Source organism: Lissotriton vulgaris, chromosome 12, assembly GCF_964263255.1.
Source record: "Lissotriton vulgaris chromosome 12, aLisVul1.2, whole genome shotgun sequence".
In the NCBI taxonomy this organism is placed as follows: domain Eukaryota; kingdom Metazoa; phylum Chordata; class Amphibia; order Caudata; family Salamandridae; genus Lissotriton; species Lissotriton vulgaris.
Window position 1 is genome coordinate 517,102,371 of NC_141700.1, and position 23,566 is coordinate 517,125,936.

The 23,566-nt window shown below is 45.2% G+C and overlaps 1 protein-coding gene across 2 annotated transcripts in view; it reads right to left on the bottom strand.

Moving 5' to 3' along the window:
* The window catches only part of VAC14 (VAC14 component of PIKFYVE complex), a 1,981,056-nt gene that overhangs the window by 508,486 nt on the left and 1,449,004 nt on the right, over nucleotides 1-23,566 (bottom strand). For both annotated transcript variants that reach the window (XM_086945294.1, XM_086945293.1), the window contains exon 15: nucleotides 18,025-18,157. In XM_086945294.1, coding sequence (XP_086801420.1) covers nucleotides 18,025-18,157 — 133 coding nt within the window. The remainder of the gene's footprint in view (nucleotides 1-18,024; nucleotides 18,158-23,566) is intronic.

Here is a 23,566-nt window from a genome sequence, read left to right on the forward strand (position 1 = left end):
ATGACAACTTTAATATCACTTCTTCTAGATTACTATGGAATATTCTAGACTTATACCTAGAAGAAAAATATCAACCCCCTTTAACATGGACTGTCTAGAGTAGTATTTCCACACAAGGAGTCTTTTTTTTAATGTTACATCCTTTCTCAGCACCACCCTAGCTAAGTGTGCACTTCTTTCTTTATTTCTCTTCTCTATCTCCATTTCCCTCTGTTTTCTACACCTTTCCTTTAATCCAACTACCAAGGAGCTCATGATGTCACTTGCAACACCGCTTCGATTAGATACAAACAAGTTATTTCTTTTATTATTATTGTGTGTTTATATGTACACCAGATCACGTGCTGCTTCTTGGTTTTATCTTACTGAAAAAAACTTCAATAAAATATGATGGGATAAAAAAACCATATACATATATTCGGCTTTGGACCACTCCTTGCACTTTGTCTATCTCATTGCCACTAGGCCTGAGTGGTGAACTTCGCTCAGTTCGCGGAGTTTATGGAGTTTTCTGTTTTCCGCAGAGCTCGCGGAGTGCAGAAAACACTGCTTCGCGATGTGCAGAGGAATTTTTTTTTCCCGCTCACGATCGTGAACGGTAAGATCGCGAGCTGCCGCTCGCGTAGAATTTCTACCCGAGCGGCAGGAATACAAGCACAAACTGCAGTTCGCACTGCACTCCGCCACTCGCGGAACTTCGTGGAGTTCTTTTGTAACTTCGCGGAGTTCTGCGTAGCAAAACTCAGCGAACTACGCCCAGGCCTGATTGCCACACTTCTTATTCAGTGGTCTCCCGCCCTACTAATTGCTGGTCTAGCATCCGGAGCATTTCTCATTTACTTCTTTCTGATTGGATGACTGGTGCCCTTTCACTGCTCACATTCAGGTAATTGCTTTTTTTCTTGAGCACTCAATGGGAGTGCATGTTTTTGCTTGTTGGCTCCCGCTTTCTCTGTGCTGCTTCTCCCTTCACCACACTGCGCTGCCACTTCTCAGTATCACTCTCCACCCCTCCCATCTCAACCCCACTCCTTCTTCAAAAATTAAAAAAGCACCTCAGTTGCTCCCCTGGCACTCATCAGGGTTAAACTGCTTCACCCACAACCGCCTGCCCCAACACCCCTCCCAGTTCTCCTTTTTTTAAATTCACTTTTTAGGAGGGCTGAGCAGCTACAATTTGCTATTGACTCACTACTTTCTGTGAATGCACTTTTGAACACATTTGATTTTTCTGCACCAAAATGAGCATCTGTCCCCTTGAAACAGTAAAAAACACGAAACAGCTGCTAAATCTGGACATATGCGCCTACAGAGGAGATGACGCAAGAGGTGGGTGGGGCTGCCAAATCACAGTAAGAGCCTAGCCACAGCAGAGTCAAAATTCTGACTTGTTCTAGGAGCCCGTGCATGAGTCAAGTCATGAAAATATAGCAGATTCATTGTCATGCACAAATATTTGAAAATATCTTTAAGAATAAAAACAAAAGTGTTTTTCTTTAACATGTGGGAGTGTTTCACCTTAGGTTATCAGATTAAATCACGGCACTGAGAGGCATTTATTAAAAGTATTATTTTTAAAACATGAAGTTAGAAAAATTCCTGCCCTCCCCGCTTGACAACAATGCCATTAGTGAACTAAGAGGCAAATAAGTTGTCAAGTTTACCCTAAAAGTGGCCTAGATGTTTGTTGTAAATGGAGCAACATTATAATCTGTTAAATCATGCATAAAAGGTTTTCAGGCTAGTGAAATAAAACAGTTATCTACAATCACACATGTGATCAAGTGTGGAAGCAGGGATTAATAAAAGGTTTTCTGATTTCATATTGCACAAATCAGCCACTAGAGGGGTATCTCTTCCCCTTCTGCTTTTTACATCAAAGGTTCAGGCTTTGTCTTTAATGCTTGTCACATGAGGTTAGAGCGTGGGTACATTTGGCAGAAGCCACATGAAAGCTCAGCTTGTTTTCAGTTCGAGAATCCAAGAGGACCTCTAGCTCAGCCACAACCAGACATCTGGATTTAACTTTCAGCGGTTAACCCACCGCTAGATGATGTATGAATGAGAAAATAAATATATATATGTCATCGGGCCAGGCCTGCTGTAGCGTCATGGCTTCCACGAGCATGCATTATGATGTACAGTGCATTCACACATCATTGTGTTGTTTTTTTTCGCCAGTGCTGGAAAGCATTGGCAATTACTGTTTTTTCTTTTTACCAATACGGTTGAGCATCTATAAATTCATCGGCAAGTCCAAAAACCACTTGCTTTGCTAATGTTCGATTGAAACTGCTGGCATGTTTGTGTATCTGCTGATCCTAGGTGGATCCCTGCTTATTCCAGTTTTCTTCTTAGTCCATATCCACTATTGCCTCAAGGGCTTGCTACTGTCCTTTCCTGTCCTCCTTGTCAAGTATAGAATGTGTGAAGAGGCCTGGCCAGGTCTTTATTCCCACCTTTTCCTCAGGCCAGGCTCCACTTTCCCACTCCTCACCCTCAGCTTTTCCATACCCTGGTCTTCTCTCTACAACTGTAGCAAGGGCCTTCGATCAATCTTGGTCATACGGTGAGAGAACTCATGCTTGTACCTCTGCTGACCTCGATGCCATGTGCAGAAGTGGGAGCCGACTGCTTATCATACTACTGGTCTAGCTGGAACAATGTAAGTAGGTTAAGTTTCCTTTCACCCCAATTGTCTCTTTTTGCAGATGAAATGTCACCTGCTACATATAGCGAAAGAGGGAATACAAGGGCAAGGGTCTCTAACTTGCTTGTGTTGTCAGGACAGTAACCTACCAAGTGCTTTGTCTCTCACTCTCGCTTGCATGTACCAGGTGCCAGTCTAGCTAGAGTCTAAGCCATAACTAGATAAGGGCTTGTTCAGATTTGGGAGTCTTCCGGGGCACTAGAGGGGCTTTGGGCATGAACCCTTCCTAAAATATTTGCTTTCCTTTGGCGTAACAGGGGTAGGTGAAATCTGGGCCTTTTGAAGATAGCAAACTTTCCGTGGTAGTTCCAAACCTTGATTCAGTTTCCACTTCTTTACTCGCTCATGAGGTGTATTTGTAGAGCTGTCAGCCGCTTCCATAAATTTAACATAGGTGTATGAGAAGAGATATCTTTAAGATTATAGTGTTTAAGATTACCCGCTCGTGAGGTTAGAAGACCTGAAACGATCACTAACAGCCCTTTTGGTAAAGTTGAAGGACTTTCTAGGAATACTGGGTTCAAGATTAATCTTCATGAATTGGAGGGTCTGATATAAATGAAGGTGCACAAGTTGCTAACAACTTTACAGAATTCTACTCCATTCCTTTTGTCAGTAGAAAGCTTAATCTATCTGGGAATCAAACCGATCCCCAATCTGTGAATAAGTGCCCAAGATAGCTATGCACACTTAACACATGAGGTATGTGTGGCAATCCGATCATGGCATAACTACGCTCTGTCCTGGGTAGGCCTTATTACGGCCAAAAAGTGGAGCTACTACTTTAAATATTATACTACTTTGACACTTTACATCACCTGGTGAAACAAAATGTCTGCATTAAACTTTAGGAACTTTGTAATAATTTTATTTGGCCAATAAACATCCACTGTTAAACTGGAAACAATTTGGTAAACACCCAAGATAGGGAGGCTTAGGAGTACCATACACACTGCGCCACTTTCAAGCATTCCAACTTCATTATATAGCAGAATGGTTAAAAGCTAAAACTGATAAACTTTGGTATTTTATTGATCAGAACCTGACCAGCTGACTACTGGGGTAGGTACCATGGATTTCACAAACACAGCAGAGCCAAAACTAGTATATATCGCATGCCAGGGCGACACTGACAATATGGGATCTTAGAGAGCGAGATTCTATAACAGGGAGAGCATGCTGGAGAATACTCTAATCGCAGTAAGAATAACACGAAAGATAAAGTTGTCTTCGTGAGTCAATTCTATGTCAGGACCGGAGGCTTCAGATTATGCTTTTTCCTTCTTCGCTGTTTATTTATCTCAACACACAGCAGCCAAAAAAGCCATAACACGAGCCCTAAACCCCCAATCAAAGGTAAAAGGGCTAAAACAACAACATTTTTTATCAGCAAACTACAAGCCCCATGACAGCAAGTCAGGCAGTCCATAGTTTAGTCCTATCTCCATGTCAATGCAGGCTAGAAAGGAAGTCCTCCCTGTGTCTACTTCCTCTTTCTTCGCTGCTTCGCAGCCAGTTAAGTGCTTCTCCTTGTCTCTCATTGTGTGGACGATTGGAGTTAATGTTATTGTGGTGTTTTTCGTTAGATGACTATTACAGTTGTATAGTCTATGTTTTTATTGCTCTGTTTCTCTTTCAGAGCCCCTTCATAGTCGCGGGGACATTCGCGGTCCCTTACGCGACTTTCACCCGGTTCGCGGCCTCCTCCGGCCGCTAGGGGGCGCCGGAGCGTCTCGCTGGTCCCAGCGCGTTTTTTTCTCCTCAGGAGAACCGCGCTGGGGAGAGCGAGCCGCCGGAGCCCCTGGTACCACCGCACCGCTATGCCCAGAGCCTTTCTGGGTCAGTACTCTGCCCCAAGTTCCCTTGTGACGGCCCGCCGGGGTCTGTAAAGCGGTTATTACTGCGTTGCCGCCTAGGGGCGTTTTTTCTGTGGGGACACGGTTCAACCCTGCTTCTTCATACCGTGAGCGCGCAGGGAGGTGGTGTGGACCCGGTTCTTGCAAGGGTCGGCGCGCTTTGGGGTCTGTGTCCCCCCCCCACCCTCCGGTTACACCGGGGCCAAAAACTGCAGACTCGGTCTGCGCCATAGTTTGCACAGGTACTGCCTGCTGCCCTGATCTTGTGCCTCACAGCTTCCCTGCCACTTGAGTCTAAAGGTCTCTGTCATGGATCAGGAGGATTATTATGAGGAGGAGGAAACCCATCAATATTTGAATGATGAGGAATTCTATAGCGCAGTAGACAGCTCTATTTACAGATGTGTGCAAGAGATTGTAGGCCCTATGGAGGACCGCCTATCTGCCCGCATTATACAGGAGTGTGAGAGGGTGACTCAGGCCCATCTAGGGATGGCAGACCAGACAGTAGCCCCTACTGGCAGTTCCCCGCCTGCCCCTAAGAAGGCGTGTAAGGAAAGGGTTTCTGGGGCGACGCAGGGTGTGGACAGGGACGCCTTTGAGCGCCTCCGTGACGCTTTTCTGGCCAAGGCAACCGCGCCCGCCCCTGCGCCTCCATCAACCCCGGGCCCTTCAGGGTCCATGGTCACGGCTCCCTCATCCCCGGGTGGTTTGTCACCAGCAGACACAGATGACGAGGATGGGTCTGTGCGTTCTTGGCGCCCTTCAGGCTCCGCTGCCGACTTACCCCAGGACAGCTCGGGCATGCTAGACCCGGATGAAATAATGTATCCGCGGTCGGCTGCCTGGACCCCGGGGGAGAAGGTGGCGAAGTTTGTCGCAGGACGCCTCCGCAAGCCCCTGGAAAAGGAAGCGAGGAGTTGTCTGCGGGGAGAGTGCCCCAGACCTACGTTGGAGGGCAAAGTGGCCCTTACCCCAGAATTAGACCCTAAGATGGCCACTTTTCTTGCGAAATTCGTTAAAGATCCTCGCAAGGGGATTGATCGGTCCTGGCGTTCCTGCCAGGACAAGCTTTTGGACGCCATAGGCCCTATCACAAAAATTCTGGACATGGCGGAGGAAGCTAAAGTATCAGGGGCGGCCATTTCCCCAGATGTACTGTCTAATTGGGCTCAGAGAGTAGTAGTTTTCCTGGGGAACGCAAATTGTGCCCTCTCGACCGAGCGTCGCAGGTCCCTCTTAATAAAATTGGACCGAAGCTGGGCGACTTGGCCTCTTCTGAGGCGGGGGCGGTGGCCCAAGGGGGACTCTTTGGGGACCCTTTCATAAAGGAGTTGGGGAAGTTCGTTTCCACCTTTACGTCCCTGGACAGAGCTCAATCTAGTATTAAAAAGGTTTTCCAGCAGCGTTTCTCCCGAGGGGCTGGTCGCGGTGGGGGCCGGCGCAGGCCTCCACATCCCTTCGTTTTTTCTCACGCAGACGTGCAGCTGGCCGACAAAGAGGTCTCCGACTTGCTGAGCAAAGGGGCCATTTGTCTTTCGACACAACACCCTGCCGGGTTTCTGAGCAACCTATTCCTAGTGGAAAAGACGGATGGGGGCAAGCGTCCGGTAATCAACCTCAAGGAGTTCAACGGATGGTTGGTTTACCGGCATTTCAAGATGGAAGGTATCCATCTGTTACGGGACGTATTGCTTCCCGGCGACTGGATGGTCCGTCTGGACCTCAAGGACGCGTATCTGGTGGTGCCCATTCACCCTCCACATCGTCGCTTCCTTCAATTCCGGTGGATGGGCCAGGTTTTCGAATTTACCGCCCTGCCATTCGGTCTTTCCTCTGCTCCTTGGTGCTTCACCAAGCTACTCCACCCGGTGGTGGAACACTTGCGGAGCCAAGGGGTGCGGATGATCGTCTATCTGGATGACATCTTGTTGATGGCACAATGTCCCAGGAAGCTACTGCTTCAACTTTGGCAGACGGTGTCCCTGCTCCAAGGGCTGGGTTTCGTCGTGAACGAGGAAAAGTCAGTTATCTCCTTCACAGACAGTGGTGTTCCTGGGTTTTACCGTGAACTCAGTGCAGTGCACCCTCAGCCTTCCCTCCAAAACGATTGGGAAGATCCGACACATTTTGCGTCAAACGATCTCGAGGTCCCACACATCCCTCCGCCAGATTGCCCGGGTGGTGGGGTTGCTTTCTTCATCCATCCAGGCAATCTCCAGCGCCTCAAGGCGCACCATCTACGTCGAGGATTAACCTACGATCAGGTGGTCCCCCTCACCGCCGAAGTGAAGGAGGAAATGGCATGGTGGCTCGCCCATATGGAGGCCTGGATCGGTCGGGCGATCTTCGGTCCGGTCCCGGACTTGGTGATAGAGTCCAACGCCAGCAGAGCCGGTTGGGGTGCCCGGTGCGGAGAGTTCTCTACAGGCGGCGCCAGGTCGTCTGAGGAGCAGGAACTGCATATAAATTGCTTAGAACTGTTTGCGGGGTCCTTCGCGGTTCGCTGTTGGACCAAGGAGTCAGTTCGTTCTTGTGTCCTGCTTCGGATGGACAACATCTCCGCTGTCCGCTACGTCAACCATCTGGGTGGCCCTCGCTCCAAAGCCCTAGCGGATCTTGCGAAGGATTTCTGGGATTATTGCCTGGCACACCGCGTCTCAGTGACGGCAGAATACTTGCCAGCTCAGGCCAATCAAGAAGCGGATTGGCACTCCCGGCACGTGAGAGACTCCAGTCAGTGGAAACTGGACCAACAGGTCTTCAGGTGGCTGGACAGTCTTTGGGGCCAGTTCTCTGTGGATCTCTTTGCATCCCGTCTGGACCATCAGCTGCCGCGGTTCTTCAGCGGGAGGCAGGACCCTCTCGCGGAGGCCACAGATGCTTTCCTACAGGACTGGGGTCCGGAGAGGTCGTACGCTTTCCCTCCATTTTCGATGATTCTGAGGGCGGCGGCCCACCTTCGCCGCCAGCAAGCGGAGGTGGTCATGGTGACCCCCTGGTGGAGATCTCAAGTCTGGTTTCCAGTTCTTCTGGAACTTTCTTGGGATTCTCCAATCCTACTCCCCCGGGTTCCGCATCTTCTTCTCAACGCGGACGGGGACCCCCATCCTCTGGTGATGCAGAGCTCTCTCCGCCTCATGGTGTGGAGGCTTTCAGGCGACGCTGGTCGCTCCCAGGTCTTTCGGGACCAGCTGAAACTTTCCTCTCCAGGGCCTGGGCAGGTAGGACAGCGAAACGATACCGCTCGGCCTGGAATAAGTGGTCTCGTTGGTGTCTTCGACGGGGTCTGGATCCCCTGGTCGCAGGCGTCGTGCCAGTTCTAAATTTTCTGGCGGACTCGGCTTCGGCCGGCCTGGCTTATCGCACTGTCAATGCGATGCGTTCTGCGATCTCAGCGGGCCACCATCCGGTGGAAGGTGCACCGATTGGGGCACATCCTTTTGTCTGTAGGCTTTTGAGGGGTATTCTTCTTTCCTTGCCCTCTGAACCGCGGTATTCAGTTCTCTGGGACGTCAACCTCGTGTTGAATCTACTTTTGTCCTGGCAACCGAATAAGTATTTATCCTTGAAAGAGCTCTCAGCTGAATTAGCAATGCTTTTGTGTCTGGTTTCATGCAGACGAGTTTCGGATGTGCGAGCTCTGAATGTTTCGGCGAGGGTCTTCTCCCCTGATGGGGTCGTCTTCACTTTGGGGCGTGCACGAAATGTGGGTCAAGGACGATTTCCTACCCCTATTTCGTCGACGTCCCCAAACTCTGTGTGGTGCAATGCTTGAAAGCATATGAGGAGGCGACCCTGGAACTTCGCCCTGCGGGCCAGCGACAGCTCCTGATTGCGTTGCGAAAACCGCACAAGGCTGTCTCATCTCCCACCATTGCAAGATGGGTACGGTGGATCATGCAGGAAGCAGGTATCGATACGAAACAGTTTGGTGCACACTCGGCCAGAGGGGCCATGGCTTCGAAAGCTTTTTCGTTGGGAGCCCGCTTGGAGGACCTAATGCGCGCGGCGGACTGGTCCTCGGATTCCACGTTTAAACGGTTCTACTTTAAACCGGTGGTGGATATCGCACAATTGGTGGTAAGTAAGCTTTGAACTAGCATAATCTGAAGCCTCCGGTCCTGACATAGAATCGAAATTTGCCTAGCATAGTAACGGTAAGTTTCAATTCTATTAAGGACACGGAGGCGAGGATTATCCCTCCCGGGCCTTCTGCGGAAGCAATTCCCCCCCGTTCTACAGTAAGTAGTCAGTTTTCCTCTAAATATGTGGTTATAACCTTCACTGCTCTCAGTCATATTTTTATCCTGATGGTGTACATAGGGATTTTTTTCCTGGCACCACTGACTCTTTGGGTATTTTCTTGCTAGGAAATGATGGTGCGAAACAAGACCAGTGATACTATGGCGTGACTCGCGCGAAGAAAGAGGAAGTAGTCACAGGGAGGATGTCCTTTCTAGCCTGCATGGACATGGAGGAAGGACTAAACTATGGACTGCCTGACTTGCTGTCATGGGACTTGTAGTTTGCTGATAAAAAATGTTGTTGTTGTTTTAGCCCTTTTACCTTTGATTGGGGGTTTAGGGCTCGTGTTATGGCTTTTTTGGCTGCTGTGTGTTGAGATAAATAAACAGCGAAGAAGGAAAAAGCATAATGCTCGCCTCCGTGTCCTTAATAGAATTGAAACTTACCTTTACTATGCTAGGCAAATTTCGATTCTCCAGCATTAGCAATAAAATTTTAAATATTATCAACTCTAACTGGTCGCTCTTAAATGACAATGAACCCACTAAATTGGAACGTCCCATTTTTGCATTTAAACTTAATGAAAATCTGAGGAATAACTTGGTTCACACATATCGAGAACCAGGTAATAGTAGACAATTCAATCTAGAAGGTGGGCAAGCCACAGGTAATTATAAATGTGGATCTTGTAGTTGCTGCAATCAGTGTATTGAAGGAAAAAGTTTTTTATTTAATAAACAAACCATTATGCCAAAAGATTTAAACAACTGCAGGAGCAAAACCTTAATTTATTTATAGATATGCCCATGCGGTCTAGGTTATGTCGGTGAAACGGGCCGCGAATTTAGGACCCGTTTGACTGAACATAAATCGGCAATCAGAAATAAAAAGCTCAATGCCCCTCTTGTAGACCACTTCAACTCTTTGAATCATACAGATGATGCTATGAAATGGTTTATTTTAGAAAGAATTACAGGCAGTAAACGCGGTGGAGATATGACCACTAAGCGAAAATTTAGAGAACAAAGGTTTATATCTGTCCTCAACACTGCTAGAATAGGCCTCAATACGACAGAGAAGTGGTTACGTCTGATTAATTAAATGTGACATATTTTGTACGGTCCATTACATATAATGTCCACATTATCATATGGGTCAGCTGTCCGGCCAACACATCCTTTGGTCCTGTGTACTTAGTATGTTAAAATTTCCAAGTTGGCCGTAGTATAATTTTTCTATATTAATATGAGGTGGACGGATTGATTTCTTTCATCCTGGCATCACCATTCGCAAATACTAATAATAACATATATAACATGAGAATGTTTAATTCCCAAATCTTTTAATAACACCAGTGATTATTTCACCTGTTATTAAACTTCACGATATAGTGAGGTCGCTGCACAAGAATATAATGTTGTGCCTACCTTGAACTCCTGACCGATGTACGAATTCAAATGCACGGTCTCCGTGCATTCGGTGGAGTCCCGCTTTTAGCCTCTTAAGTGCTGCGCCTATACCAACGGCCGACGGCACCACTACCTCGGGAGTGCTGCCGTCGGCCGTTGGACGTTCCAGCTGCACCTGCGCAATGGAACGTTCAGCACTGGAGCTGGACGTTCCAAAGCAGCTAAGGTGCTAGAGACTCTACGGTAATTTTATGTAAACATTGCCGTTAGGGCACGTTGTATGCCGCCATCTATTACGCGCTGCATGCGACTTTCTATGTCCAGGTGCGAGTAATTCACCTCGATTCATCACGTATATTAGGAAAATTCGCACACAGGGGTTCCCTGTACACATATCGGAGCCCCGACCTGCTGCTGCATGACAGTTAGGCATCTTATCAGGTATGTTGAGTGGATATGAACATCCACACCACGAGAACCTTTGTACCATTTAGGAGGGTTTTAACTTGCATCCTTCGGTTTGTTATGTTTAGGTTTGCCGTAACTGGGGACTGTTTTAGGCTTACAATCGGCGCAGTACATCCATTATTTCTCACATTGGGCTTACTGGATAAACAAACCATATCCCGTGGCATTCGATTGGGACAAACCATCGAAACAAGTTACTTATTATTATTTCTGTAACTATCGCCAGCCTGCAGAATAGAAACAGGATGTTTATAAACTCAAAATTATATCCTTTCTCCTTTTAGAACCCAAAACCTGTTCTCAAATTGGTTTCAAGACCTGGTTTCCAGTTGGGCACACTGGATTAATAAATCATAGTCCGTGGTATCCGATTGTGACAAATTACCATTGAAATAAGGTACAAATTATCCTTGTAACTACCTTCAGCCTGTATGATAGAACCAGGATGTTCGTAAATTTAAGACTATATCCTTTTTCTCTTAGAATCCAAGACTTGTTTTTAAAACAATCATACCTATCGTCTTGACAAATTAAAAATTAAAGGGCCAAACAACACAGGAGGTCCATCCCCTGAGGTCAGCCACTTTGAGGAATGCACAGTTCGAATATATATATATCAATTAATACAGGTATATATTACTCGGAGACTTTTTTACAACCTCTATATTTACATTTATAACGTTACCAACACTTATGTACCGACGATCTGTATTTCAGAGCCTGATATAGGCATTGCCAAGTGGGGACCTGCACTATCCCTTGGTCATAGTACCTTGATTTTATGAGGTACGTCATATAACTTTTTACTTTCTTTTCAGTGTCATGTACACACATTTAGGAGATAAACAGAGTCCACATAGTTATAACAACCTATGAGACTCACCTATGGAATCTTGTTGTACACAATAAGATTCGGTTGAGAGTTTGGTTGTCCTATGTAGAGATCACAGGAATATAGGGAATGTGTGTCTGAGTGAGTGGTGTCAAAGATCAGAATCTGTCATATGTATCTTGTGTATTGATCCATATTATTTAATGAGGACAATTTGTGTTTTTATGTAATATTCAGTTTAGAGTTGAGTACGAGTCCACATACCCAAGATAGGGGACTTGTTGCTATAGACTTCAACAGAAGATTTGTTTAAATGCCTTTTTTTTTTAAAAAAAGTAAGAATCTGGTATATGTATTTTGTGTATTGATTTGGATTATGTTATGAGGATAATTTGTGGTTTTTATAAACAGTGAGTTTAGAGTTCAGTAATAGTTCTCTTGACTAGGAGGAGGGATTTGTTGCAATAGGCTTTAACCGAAAATTTGCTAAAATGTTTTTTAGAATACCAAATATAATATAATACTGATATATGTGTCTATTGTTTTTTAGTTTATATAACTTGAATAGGAGACAACGTATAGTTTCGTCTTGATAAAGGTGGTGCAATATCAAGTCACAACACCGAAACGCGTTGACGCATACATTCATTATTAAATACGAGGAACTACTAAGGGTATTATCAGCTGACATTAGTTGCACCGCATAAATTGATTCTAATCAGATTATTAATTCAAGATGTTTTCTAAATGATTCACTTCCCTTTTTTTGTCTCTTATGTATATTTTACTATGATATGTGTATTTTTGGGGATACTTCGTTTTTAATATTGTGAATTTGTGATTTTATGTATTCTTAATATTTGATGCAACTATTGTATTGTATAATTAATTTACAATAGATCTAATATCAGTTAACTTTTGTTATATTTAAATTTTATTATTTTTTCTGCTAGGTTTAGTTCAGGAGTGTTCTGATCTCTGACATTAGAGCGAATGAAGGGTGTTTGTATTGGTACATTATTACTACAAAAAGCGTTTTACATCCCAAGGGGCCTTTCCTTTGTTGATTCCAATCAGTACCCAGTCCCTTGGTTGGTGGGTCACTCCCTCTCTTTTTTTTTTTGAATATGGGATCTTACACATTACTCGGCAACATGAACTTTGCCGCAGGTAAAGATCGAACTCAATTTAATGCTTGGAAGAAGGGAGGATGCTACAGATAGAGACTTTACCAGTTGGGAGAAATGAACACTTTTGAGGTGATTAAGGAAGGGTAGCTTCCAGAGAGTAGGTGAATGATCCCACTAAAAAAAGCTCTGCCACTTGGCCTTGCACAGTGGGTGATGAAGGAAGAAAACAGAGGCCTCAATGGATTTGGGTGCTTTTGCAAAGACTCACTAACAGGCAACATTTGGTCGAAAACAAAACCCAAACATGCGTTAAGAAATTCCAACCAAGACATTAACACATTTGCTTTCCAGACTAAGTGGGAAAGAGAGTTAGGCATTACACTAGATAACAAGCATTTCCATAGCCAATAGGTCCCGCATTTGGGACCTTATAAGTATTTAGTTATGCAGCGCAATATCCTTGGTGCAACAACATCAAATGTTCTATGGGTAAACACTTATAAGGTCCCAAAGGTGAGACCTATTGGCTATGGCAATGCTTGTTCGTTTTTCCCTGCATCTGCTATCGGGTATCTTGAAGACAAAGCGGGAGGCCTGGAGAGCAGTTTTCAAGGCGCTGTGATTGCGTGGGGGGATAATTTATTATCGGAGGGATGGGGGTAGTGGAAACTTCTTAGCCAAAAATGCAGCCTTTAAAGTTGGTTGGCAGAGACTGCAATGGATGCCTGGTGCCAGATGCAGAGCGCACTACCATGCCTCTGCTGTGTGGGACTGCACATGTAAATTAGAGGCCACTCTTAAAGTGGTAATGGATGTTCGAGGAAAATACGGAAGTGCTAAAACACGCACGCCTCTTCTTCTCTTATTTCCCTTTCTTAATTGTTCATCTTTGAATCAAACAGAAGATTACAGTTCTCTCAGACTGTAGTAGTTGTTTCAATATAATGGGAAACATGCTGCCTTAAAGCTGGTTCAACATGCTGCTTAAAGCTGGATCGTGGGTTCAATTAAGAAGAAATGCAAAAAGGGTGTTTGAATAGATTTTTTTATGGAGGCGCCTGAAAGTTCTTTGATTATAAGGTCTGAAAGGCGAGACCTATTGGCTATGGCAATGCTTGTTCGTTTTTCCTTTCATCTGCTATCGGGTATCATGGAGACAAAGCGGGAAGTCTGGGGAGCAGTTTTCAAGGCGCTGTGATTGCGTGGGGGGGATAATTTATTATGGGAGGAATGGGAGTAGTGGAAACTTCTTTGCCAAAAATGGAGCCTTTAATGTTGGTTGGCAGAGGCTGCAATGGATGCCTGGTGCCAGGTGCAGAGCGTACTGCCGTGCTCTGCTGTGTAGGACTGCACATGTAAATTAGCTGCCACTCTTAAAGTGGTAATGGATGTTCGAGGAAAATACGGAAGAGCTAAAATACACACGCCTCTTTTTCTCTTCTTTCCCTTTCTTAATTGTTCATCTTTGAATGAAACGGAAGATTACAGTTCTCTCAGACTGTAGTAGTTGTTTCAATATAATAGGAAACATGCTGCCTTAAAGCTGGTTCGTGGGTTCAATTAAGAAGAAATGCAGACATGTTATAGTTATTTGCAGTAAGTGCTCTGTGCACCAGATGAAAAGGTTGTTTGAATAGGGCTTTTTATGGAGGCGCCTGAAAGTTCTTTGATTAGGAGAGACTTGGCTGGAAAAGATGAGAAACAAGTGCACGCGAAAAGCATTGGCCGTGCTGGCGCCGAAAGTTAAAGTGATCGTGATGCACTTAATTACCCGTGACGACAAAAGGACAGATGGCGGCTGCACACGTTCATGCGCACATGCACGCAAGCTTGAGTCCAGCAAAAGGAGCCTCTGGTAGCACTTTCAAAACGCCCTTACTAAAAGTCAAGCAAGCAGTGCATGTGCTGCTCTAGGCTCGACTTAAAAGCAATAGAAAAAAAAAAAATTGGCAAACCCGAGCAAGGCAAAGAGTCCAGCAGCAAAATACAGCTGGTGCTACACACGAAAACGAATGAATGTAATAGACACAGGCATATCAGGGGAATGCTGAGGTGAGTGAGGGAACCCTGAAAAGTTCCTACATATCCTTTAGAAAGGTCCGTTAGAGAAATACTAGGTGAAAATAAAGAGCATTAGAGAGATAACTGAGAATGAACTGGGGAAATGTTATATTCCCCTTAGTTTGTACTGATAATATAAGTTATGTGCCTTGTAATGACACAAAATGGCGATAGATCTGATATCCTTACTGATCAGGGTAGAAGGGTGTAGAAAAGAATGACCAGGGGTTGGGGGATGTTCATGCTTCAAGACTCCATCCACCTGCTGTGTGATGTATACAAAAGTCAATACAAACCATTTAAACATGAAAAAAGGTGTATGGTTACTGCTCATGTCACCACTTCCATCCTTGCCCATTAGCTATGACTTTACTCATTTGACAAAATCTTTGCCCAGTGCATGTTGCTATATGGATTACTGGGCCATCTCCGATAACACTTTTTTTGGTGTGCCCGCACACACCATACCACTGCTTCTCGGGGTCAGTGATGCTGTGAAGCTATCCTAACTTGAATTATAATTTGCACTCCTATCCCTCACACCGTTACCTCCATCACAGTGGTAGACGCTGTACCCCCAGACAAGGGAACCTTGCTGATTACTCACACACAACACCAAAATCGTTCCCACATAGGATCACAACAAACTCTGCCAACTACACCCCACCTCCCACCTCCCCATGGCGTAGCTAACTACCTGACCGAAAATGTGCATCGGCACACCAGATAGTGGTATAAAGCGCTATATAATCCTACGATGCAGTACAGCGTAAAAATCCAGGCCAAGCAGATCTACAGCAGATTTTCAAGATGAACAATGACTATGGAAAGGATTTCTGTTTGGATTCACTGAATGTGAATTTAATGCATGCAGTTATCCTGAACATGAGCAAGGAGCTCTCCTCTGCCTACAATGAACACCCTTATAGTCCCAATATCTAACAACTGTTGTGTGAAGCATTTGTAGTCACGTGCTCGGAATTTGCTGTACAGTAAGATGTCTTGTGACTATAAACTACATAAATACACACGCAGGGTCCGCTATGTGGGGTAAAGCATAAGCGCTAACAAGGTTACAAAGTTCAGCTTACAAGATCTATTCTTGAGGCTTTTGAGGGCAGCCAGTGATGTTACTGAAAGGATTACGCACTGTCTCTTCTGCAAGGCTGGTTGTAAGAGCCAATAGTGTTCCTGGATGGAATGTATCTGGTGGCTCCCTCGAGCCTAGTCCTACAAACCCCCTTTGCTATTGAATAGCCTGGGCGCAGTCCGTTCAGTATTCCAGCTTCTAGGAGCGAAATAACAGCTGACAATGACACTGATGGAACATGGAGTCCATGGTAAGATGGCTTCTCAGCACCAGTAATCACACTGAACATACAACACAGATAGGTTTTCCATGGAAACCTGCTGACAGAAATGGTTATGCACCTTGGGGAGTACATCTGAGCTGGTCAGGGATCTTCAGTTTCCATATGCCCGAGTGCAGCGCTGGTGGAATCATCCATAATTCTCTACACAAAAGGTATCCCCCAGCTAGGCACCATTGCTACTAGTATGAGATGTCCAACAGCTTCCTCTAGATATGCCAAGGACAACGGCCTAGCACTGCCTCATGTTAGAACCAGCCCTGTGTGCTGCTAACCTCAGGACAAAGGGAAGTCATTTTTGCCCTTGTGTTCCTGGGTGTTGTTAATCTCAGTCTTCTGTGCCTGTGTGCTGGTGTCCTGTGCTTCAGAGCTAGGTCCAACAAAGCACTTTGATGCTTTTGCGTTTTTGAGCTCAGTTGTACCGATCGGACCCTCTATACCCTTGTGCTGTGTGCTCCGCAGTAAGGGTGGTACTCTTAATACTTCCATTCTTTTGTGTCGCGAGCTCAGCATTACAGGTTGGCGCCTCTATTTTTCTATACCTTTGTATTGTATGCTCTGTTGTAAGGGTAGTACACGCAGTACTTCTATGCATATGTGTTGTGCGCTCAGCTGTATGGTTCGGACCCTCTAAACTTGTATGCATTTGTGTTTTGAGCTCGCTGTAGGGTTAGGACTCCCAATACTTCTATACCTTTGTGTCGTGAGCTCAGATGAACCGGTTGGAACCTTTATACTTCTATTCCTTTGGATTGTGTGCTCAGCTATAGGGGCTGGCACCAGGGCACAAGTCCTAAAAAAAGAGGTGGGGAGACGCTCCAAGTTAGGTGGTGTCACAGGAAGTGATGTCATGACAAGAAGTGACGTCACGAAAGGTAGTCTCCTCTTATAACAGGAAGTTGTGACGAGCAATAGCCTGGTTTCCGGCGTCAGTATCAATGTTTCTCCCTCTACCTCTGGACAGCTGCTGTCCTAAATATACTGTTCCCTTCCTGAGCCTCACCTGCCTCGGTATTGTGAAGCGTTGGTCGTCACTGGCCTGAGGGCAGGCAGTGTCGCTCATACATTAATCTGATTAAGATGATACGGACACAGTAGCGTGTTAAATGCATTATCGGTCAGGCTGGCCAGCCCTATTGTCTGCAGAGCCGTGAAATGACTGACCCTATCCCAGCTCGTTGACTCATTCACCCGGAGCCTCCATCAACCCTCTGATGTGAGAAATCCTTCCTGTCCAGAAGCGGGGAACGGCCGAGCAGCGCTGCTGGTTGAATACAGCCAGCCCTGTACTTGGGAGATCGACGGGACGTCCATGAGGGCAAGTAATGGCATCATTGAAAGTCCAGCTTTTGGGCAGGGGGGACAGCATCCACCCGGTAAAATAAGTGGGGGACGCCGTCCACCCGCGTGGTACCCCAACTGGAGCCCTGGCTTGCACTCCAAACTTCTATATTTGTGTGTAGTGAACTCAGCTGTACGGTTAGGACCCTCAATATGCCTAAACCTTTACGTTGTGAGCTCAATCAAAGGGGTACGATCCTATAGCTTTGGGCTGTTGAGTTTAGCTGTAGGGGTAGTGTCCTCAATACTTTGTTACCTTTAGGTTACAGAATTCAGCCATAGGGTACTCAATCTTTCTCTAGGTGTGGTTACTGTCCAACTGTGCTGATCTGATAGTTCAAAGTGTTCCTCTGTCGTGTGTGATTGTCGCATCACATGCTACACAATCCGACTGTAGAGTGGCAAACAAGAAAGGACTACAAGCCAATCAACGGCTTGTGAATATGCAGTATTAGCTTCCCATTGCAGATACAGATTCCCAGGCTAAGAGGTGACCCAGGTCTTTACCAGCATGCTGTGGCGGCTCGGAATGGCAGCAGATGAGGGACAGGTTGGCACATAAAAAGTCAACCACGATGCAAGGAATATGAGAGCCTTACCTGATCACGAAGGCTCCTCTAGTTTCCAAAAGCTTGCGCTCGCTGCTGAACCGCTTCAGGAGGTTAATCATGAATTTGTAGAAGTAGGAATTCATCGTTGGGGTGGATGGCGAGCACTCCAAGCCTTTGGCACCTGGATGACAAGATGAAGGTGTTAAAGGGCACAAAGGCAATGGAGACAGTTAAAACACTGAGCTATGTTTAGCATGTCTTAGCAGCACGACCAATGGAACAAAGAGGGATTTGAGTGATGTTCTTCTGCTCCAAGCAATTTCTACTAGGAGAGAAAAAGAGGCCCAAGGAACGAATCCCAGAGTCCTAGCATGATATCTCCATCACTTGCCTTTACAAATAAATCCACATCCTCCACTGTTCTGACATCGCTCACGGGGATCCAACTACAAGTCACACAGCCCCATGTCTCCAGGAGCATAACTCCGGAACCCACAGACTCCTGCTGTAATTCTTGCTCTTTAGGTTCTGGACTTTTCCAATATTTAAGACTCTTTTGTGACAATCCATAGGACGGGAATATTGAGGTTCAAATAGCATACTATACATTACCCAAAATACAGACGGACAAATCATCAGCAAGATTTCTTTATATAGGTGAGTATAGACCTTCTATACTTAACTCTGTACGGAAAGAGTGCTCGTACAAAGTTGGACGATTAACTTCTTTATTTTCTTTATTCAGAAACACCAACACAAACTCAGCTGAAGCGCGGAGTTAAGGAGATACAGCCGCTCCGTCAGTCACCAATGTCAACTGTCCACATTCTAGAACTGACATCTGGTGACAGGGAACACAATAAATACGGTGTCCATAGGTGGACATAAGTATACAGATCACAACACACTCCAAACAAATATAAGCAGGTTGACGTAATATATATATATATATATATATATACACACAAAGACACACACATACATATATAAACCTATACAATGAAAAAAAACAAAGGTTAAAGATAAGTTATAGTTAGGAGAACGTTATTATTCTTTCTACTGAAATGTTAGAAATCCTAAAGTTAGAGTTATAACTTACATTTCTAATTTAAGCACCACTTTATTCTCCTACAAGTCTCGCACCTCCTTACACAGTCTTATCACCTCACTCGTCACACTACATTACCTATAACTCACCATTTTACCATGCAGTGTGTTCTCTGAAATTATGTCACTTCAGATGCCATAAGTATTGTTTGTGATGAATGCTATAATTTCACATTTATTAGGTCATGCAATATACAAGGGTATATAAAGGGGCGAGTTATAGTTAAGAATGTAGACTAGCTTATAATGGAGTAGTGTGCAGTGCAGTGGCATATGCTAAAATGGTGTAGACTGGATCAGCGTACACTGGAGTGGTCTAGAGTTGAATAGTATACAGTGGATTGTTAAGAGTGTAGTAGTGAACAGTGGAGTGGCATACATTGGAATACCGTAGAGTGGAGTGGCGCAGAGTGGACTGTCATACAGTGAAATAGCATAGAGTGGAGTGGCGTAGAGTATAGTGGCATACAGTGAAGTGGTACACAGTGTAGTGGGGTAGAGTGGTACAGCATAGAGTGGAGTGTCGTAGAGTCGAGCTGCATACAGTGTAATCGGGTATAGTTGATTAGTGTACAGTGTATGAGTGAACAGTGGAGTGGGGTAGAGTGGAATAGCATACAGAGGATTGGCGTAGGTGTAGTTGCATGCAGTCGAATAGTGTAGAGTGGAGTGGTGTACACTGGAGTGGCACACAATGGAACAGCATAGTAGAGTGCCGTAGAGTGGAGTGATATGTAGTATAATATCTTACAATGGAGTGGTATTCAGTGGGGTGGAGTGGTGAACGGATGCAGATTACATTTTTCAGGATTGTACAATATAGTGTGCAGATTAACACAAGACAGCAATTTGTGCTGCCTTACTTTTCTCCAGATTTACCAAGAAATGAGGACCAAGCATGGTGGCCTTGTGTTGCTTTATAAATGTGACTTAAATATTGCGTTGCCCATGCAAGACAATGGTGATCCAAGGGTAAAGCAAAACAATCATACATCTAGCCCTCAGTGCTTATATGTTTTTTTATCATTGTAAAAACAAGCAAATTAAGTACAAAGGGTACAAGGTATCATCTGTGCATGTGATCCAAGAGTTTACAGGTATCATAGGTCACTGCTGCAGTGTGACATATTTAGAGGTGACACTAGGTATGCATATATGGTCCATAAAATCAATTCCTCCAACAGTAGAACACCACCAAACCATAAGTCCCACCACGCCTTTGACTCTAAATTATCTCAAGACTTACCCTCAGGCCCTGTTCAAAGCAATAATTTGTCCAGCCCATCAACTTGGGTGGGGCCTCCTCGGCGGCATCAGGCTCAGGGGTATCACTGTCTCCACGCCCATCTCCCTGGATGCCTGTATCCTGTTCCGCTAGGAATGCCCTTAGGTGGCTCTAGATATCCCTGGATCGTGAGGTGATCAGGATCATCAATGTCTAAGTGTCAGTTCAAATATTACAGATGACCAAATCTGGAAGCCAATTCACAGCTTGAGGAGCATTATGGCTCCCCCAGTGCATCGCCACCATACATTTTGACATCAGCAATGCCATTGGCGTGAAGCATCTTACCCCTTTGGGGATGCACTTAACATGAACCAGCAATGTCACGAGAGAGTAGGCTGAAGAGTTTGAGCCAAATGGGGCAGCAGCGCCGCCCAATAGACTCAGACCAGGTGGCAGTCCCATGTTTAATATAAGAAATCTGGGTGATCGGCCCGCACCGGGCACAATTATGAGGGTATAATAGATCTATATGGTGTTGGAAGGCTGGTGTACTGTATGTTCGGTGTAAATACTTAAAATGTAAGAGTTTGTATTGGTAGTTCAGGGAGATTTGTCCAGTCTGCACGCAGCAGTAACCCCACTGCATGTCCGACTGGGATATCCCCAAGTTGTCATCTGTTGTGCACTGGGCTGACAGCTTCCCAACCACTTGGTGTTGAGATACACTGGCATAGAGCCGGTACACGCACCGTGTGGTATCGGAAGTGGTGGTGGCAATCAGTGTCAGCGGTGCAAAGGCAATGGGCTTCTCCAGGAATCCCGGGATCTTCTTCTTGAGAAGTGCTTCAGAGTCTGGCAAATGTGACAATATCTTAGGATGTAGGATTTCCGCATTCCTGAAATTGTTGTAGGGAAAGGAAATGTCCGTCTATGTACAAATGACCAAGGTCTGAGATGGCCATGCCCATGGAGTCTTCTGTACCGCCCGTTCTCGGTGAGGAGGAGCAAGAGATTGCTAAGGAGAGGGATAGCAGGTGAGTGGAGGAAAGAGCTGACCACTCTGTGGCACAGCGCATGCCATGCTCAGCATGTGGTGGTGACAGTCTGCACCTCCTTCTGTGGCCTCAGCAATCCCAGGAGGAGTATGGATGCCAAAAGGGGTATTGCCTGCCTGTTTGCATTACGTTCGAAAGGAGAGCCCCCTGTGGAGATGTCGTTCTTGAAGCTGCCGGACTAGTGGGTCAATGGCCAGGATAAACAATATATTTAGAGCACTAATGCTGTTCTTGGCCAATGGTTGCTTGCAGAGGTTAGCCGCACATGGCTATTTCGGAGCAGGGCTTTGCCACAATCAAACCCTGCAGCCCATCTTCTGCAGTGTATGGCCAAAGCCCATGCAAAGTGGGGTTGGCTAACTGCGGGGTTTAGGGCACAAGGACTGGCCACATTTCATTGTGCAGGGTACGGTTGGTATGAGAGGTGTGAAATCCAGACTGTGGTCACATTTCTGTGATGTTTCGATTTTAACTTGTAAACATAACTGCACTTTAAATGTGATTTCTTTAGGTGAATTTCTCATGATTTTTCTAAACATACGTTGACGTTTTCTAACCAATACTAAACATTATTTCCCTTTATCTTTTCTTTTTTTCCCCAGTGAATACGTATCTACTGGAGCCTCCGTGAACCTTAAACGTTTGCCACCATTTCTCAGAGAAACAGCGGCTCTTCGGTAATTTCAATGCAATAAGAATTTGGATACTGACTTCTTAAAAGATTTGTGATTTATTTCATGCCACAGAAAACGAAACACCACCACAGGTGGCCAGCGGATTCTGGCACAACGCTTTCCACAGGAACAACACCATAGAAGCACACATTTCCAGTTAGAATAGTCCTTTTTCAATATCCCTGATAGGTCTAGACCGCTGAATGTCCACCACTGAAGGAAGTGTACGGATTCCATATTTGCTTCCTGCTCAGTATCCATTTCATTAAGGTGTTTTTATTTCAATATTTCCTAAACTTCCCCCATTACTCTATTCGGCCTGTTAAACAAGTTCCCCCCTTTTATCTATATTAAAAGCCAGGAAACCCTTACATTAATAAAGTGTCAATTGCAAAAATGTGCAATTAAAGGCAATTCTTTTATAAATATGTGGTAGAGTAACTTGAGGGTTAAATTGAACATCGTACCCTCATTATTGTCCAATCATTTCATTGGCAACTCTTCAAAAAAGTGTCATGTGTGGTGGTACCATCATACTGTACCGATGCTGTTTTTGCCATAGTACCATCATTCGATGATTGCATCACAGCCATTATTGGTGTATCACCAAAACTCGCCCACATGTGGACCATCGTAATAATTGCAAGCGATGGGCAAAGTGTATATAAAGTGCTGGCGCAGTAAATACTAAAATCGCCAAAACATATGCTGTGCTTTAACATATTATGAGTGATCAAGACAGGTTAAAATGTCACCATACATAACCCATCAATTGCTATTGATGAACTACATCTGCCAATCTTAGGATATTGATGTAAGTTCTATGCATATGTACACAATATATCCATCACTCGAGAGCTGCTATTTCACATTCAAATGTACCCAGCATTTATATTCATGGATAAGTTGCCACCCCATCAAACAATATTCGATCAGATGTCCCATAAAACTTGTTCGTTATTACCACAATACTTAAAGTGCAATGTACTATACTGAGAAATGTGTTGGAAATTCAGCCCAATGTAATATTATCAAGAGGTAATTAGTGTTACAGACAACGACTTCCGGTTTGCTTAGCTGATGGTTAGTAGGAGCAGGATCGCATCTAAGAAATATATGTGCCTGTGGTTCAGTCTTAGTTCACAGTTTTTCTTTCATATATCCTGTTTGTGCATAAATGACCATGCTATTACCAGACACAGAAGCACAAGTTACTTACCTTCGGTAACGATATATCTGTAAGAAACAGTAGTTAGTGTTAGATTCCTTACCTTAGAATATCCCCAGGCGTCAGACTGGATCCGGAAAGTTTTCGTCAGCAGTACCCCTGCGCGTCGGTAGGCGTCATCTGCGGCTCCGCGTCCGTCGTCGTGATCGCCGGGATTACGTCGTCGGAGTACTTAGACATGGCCCTCGCGCACTGACGTCAGTTCTGTACATAGCTTTGCGGGCCAGAAACTAAGAGCCATGATAGAAACTGACACTGGTGCCATGAAAATAGGGCCCTGAAAGGGATGTCCTTAACC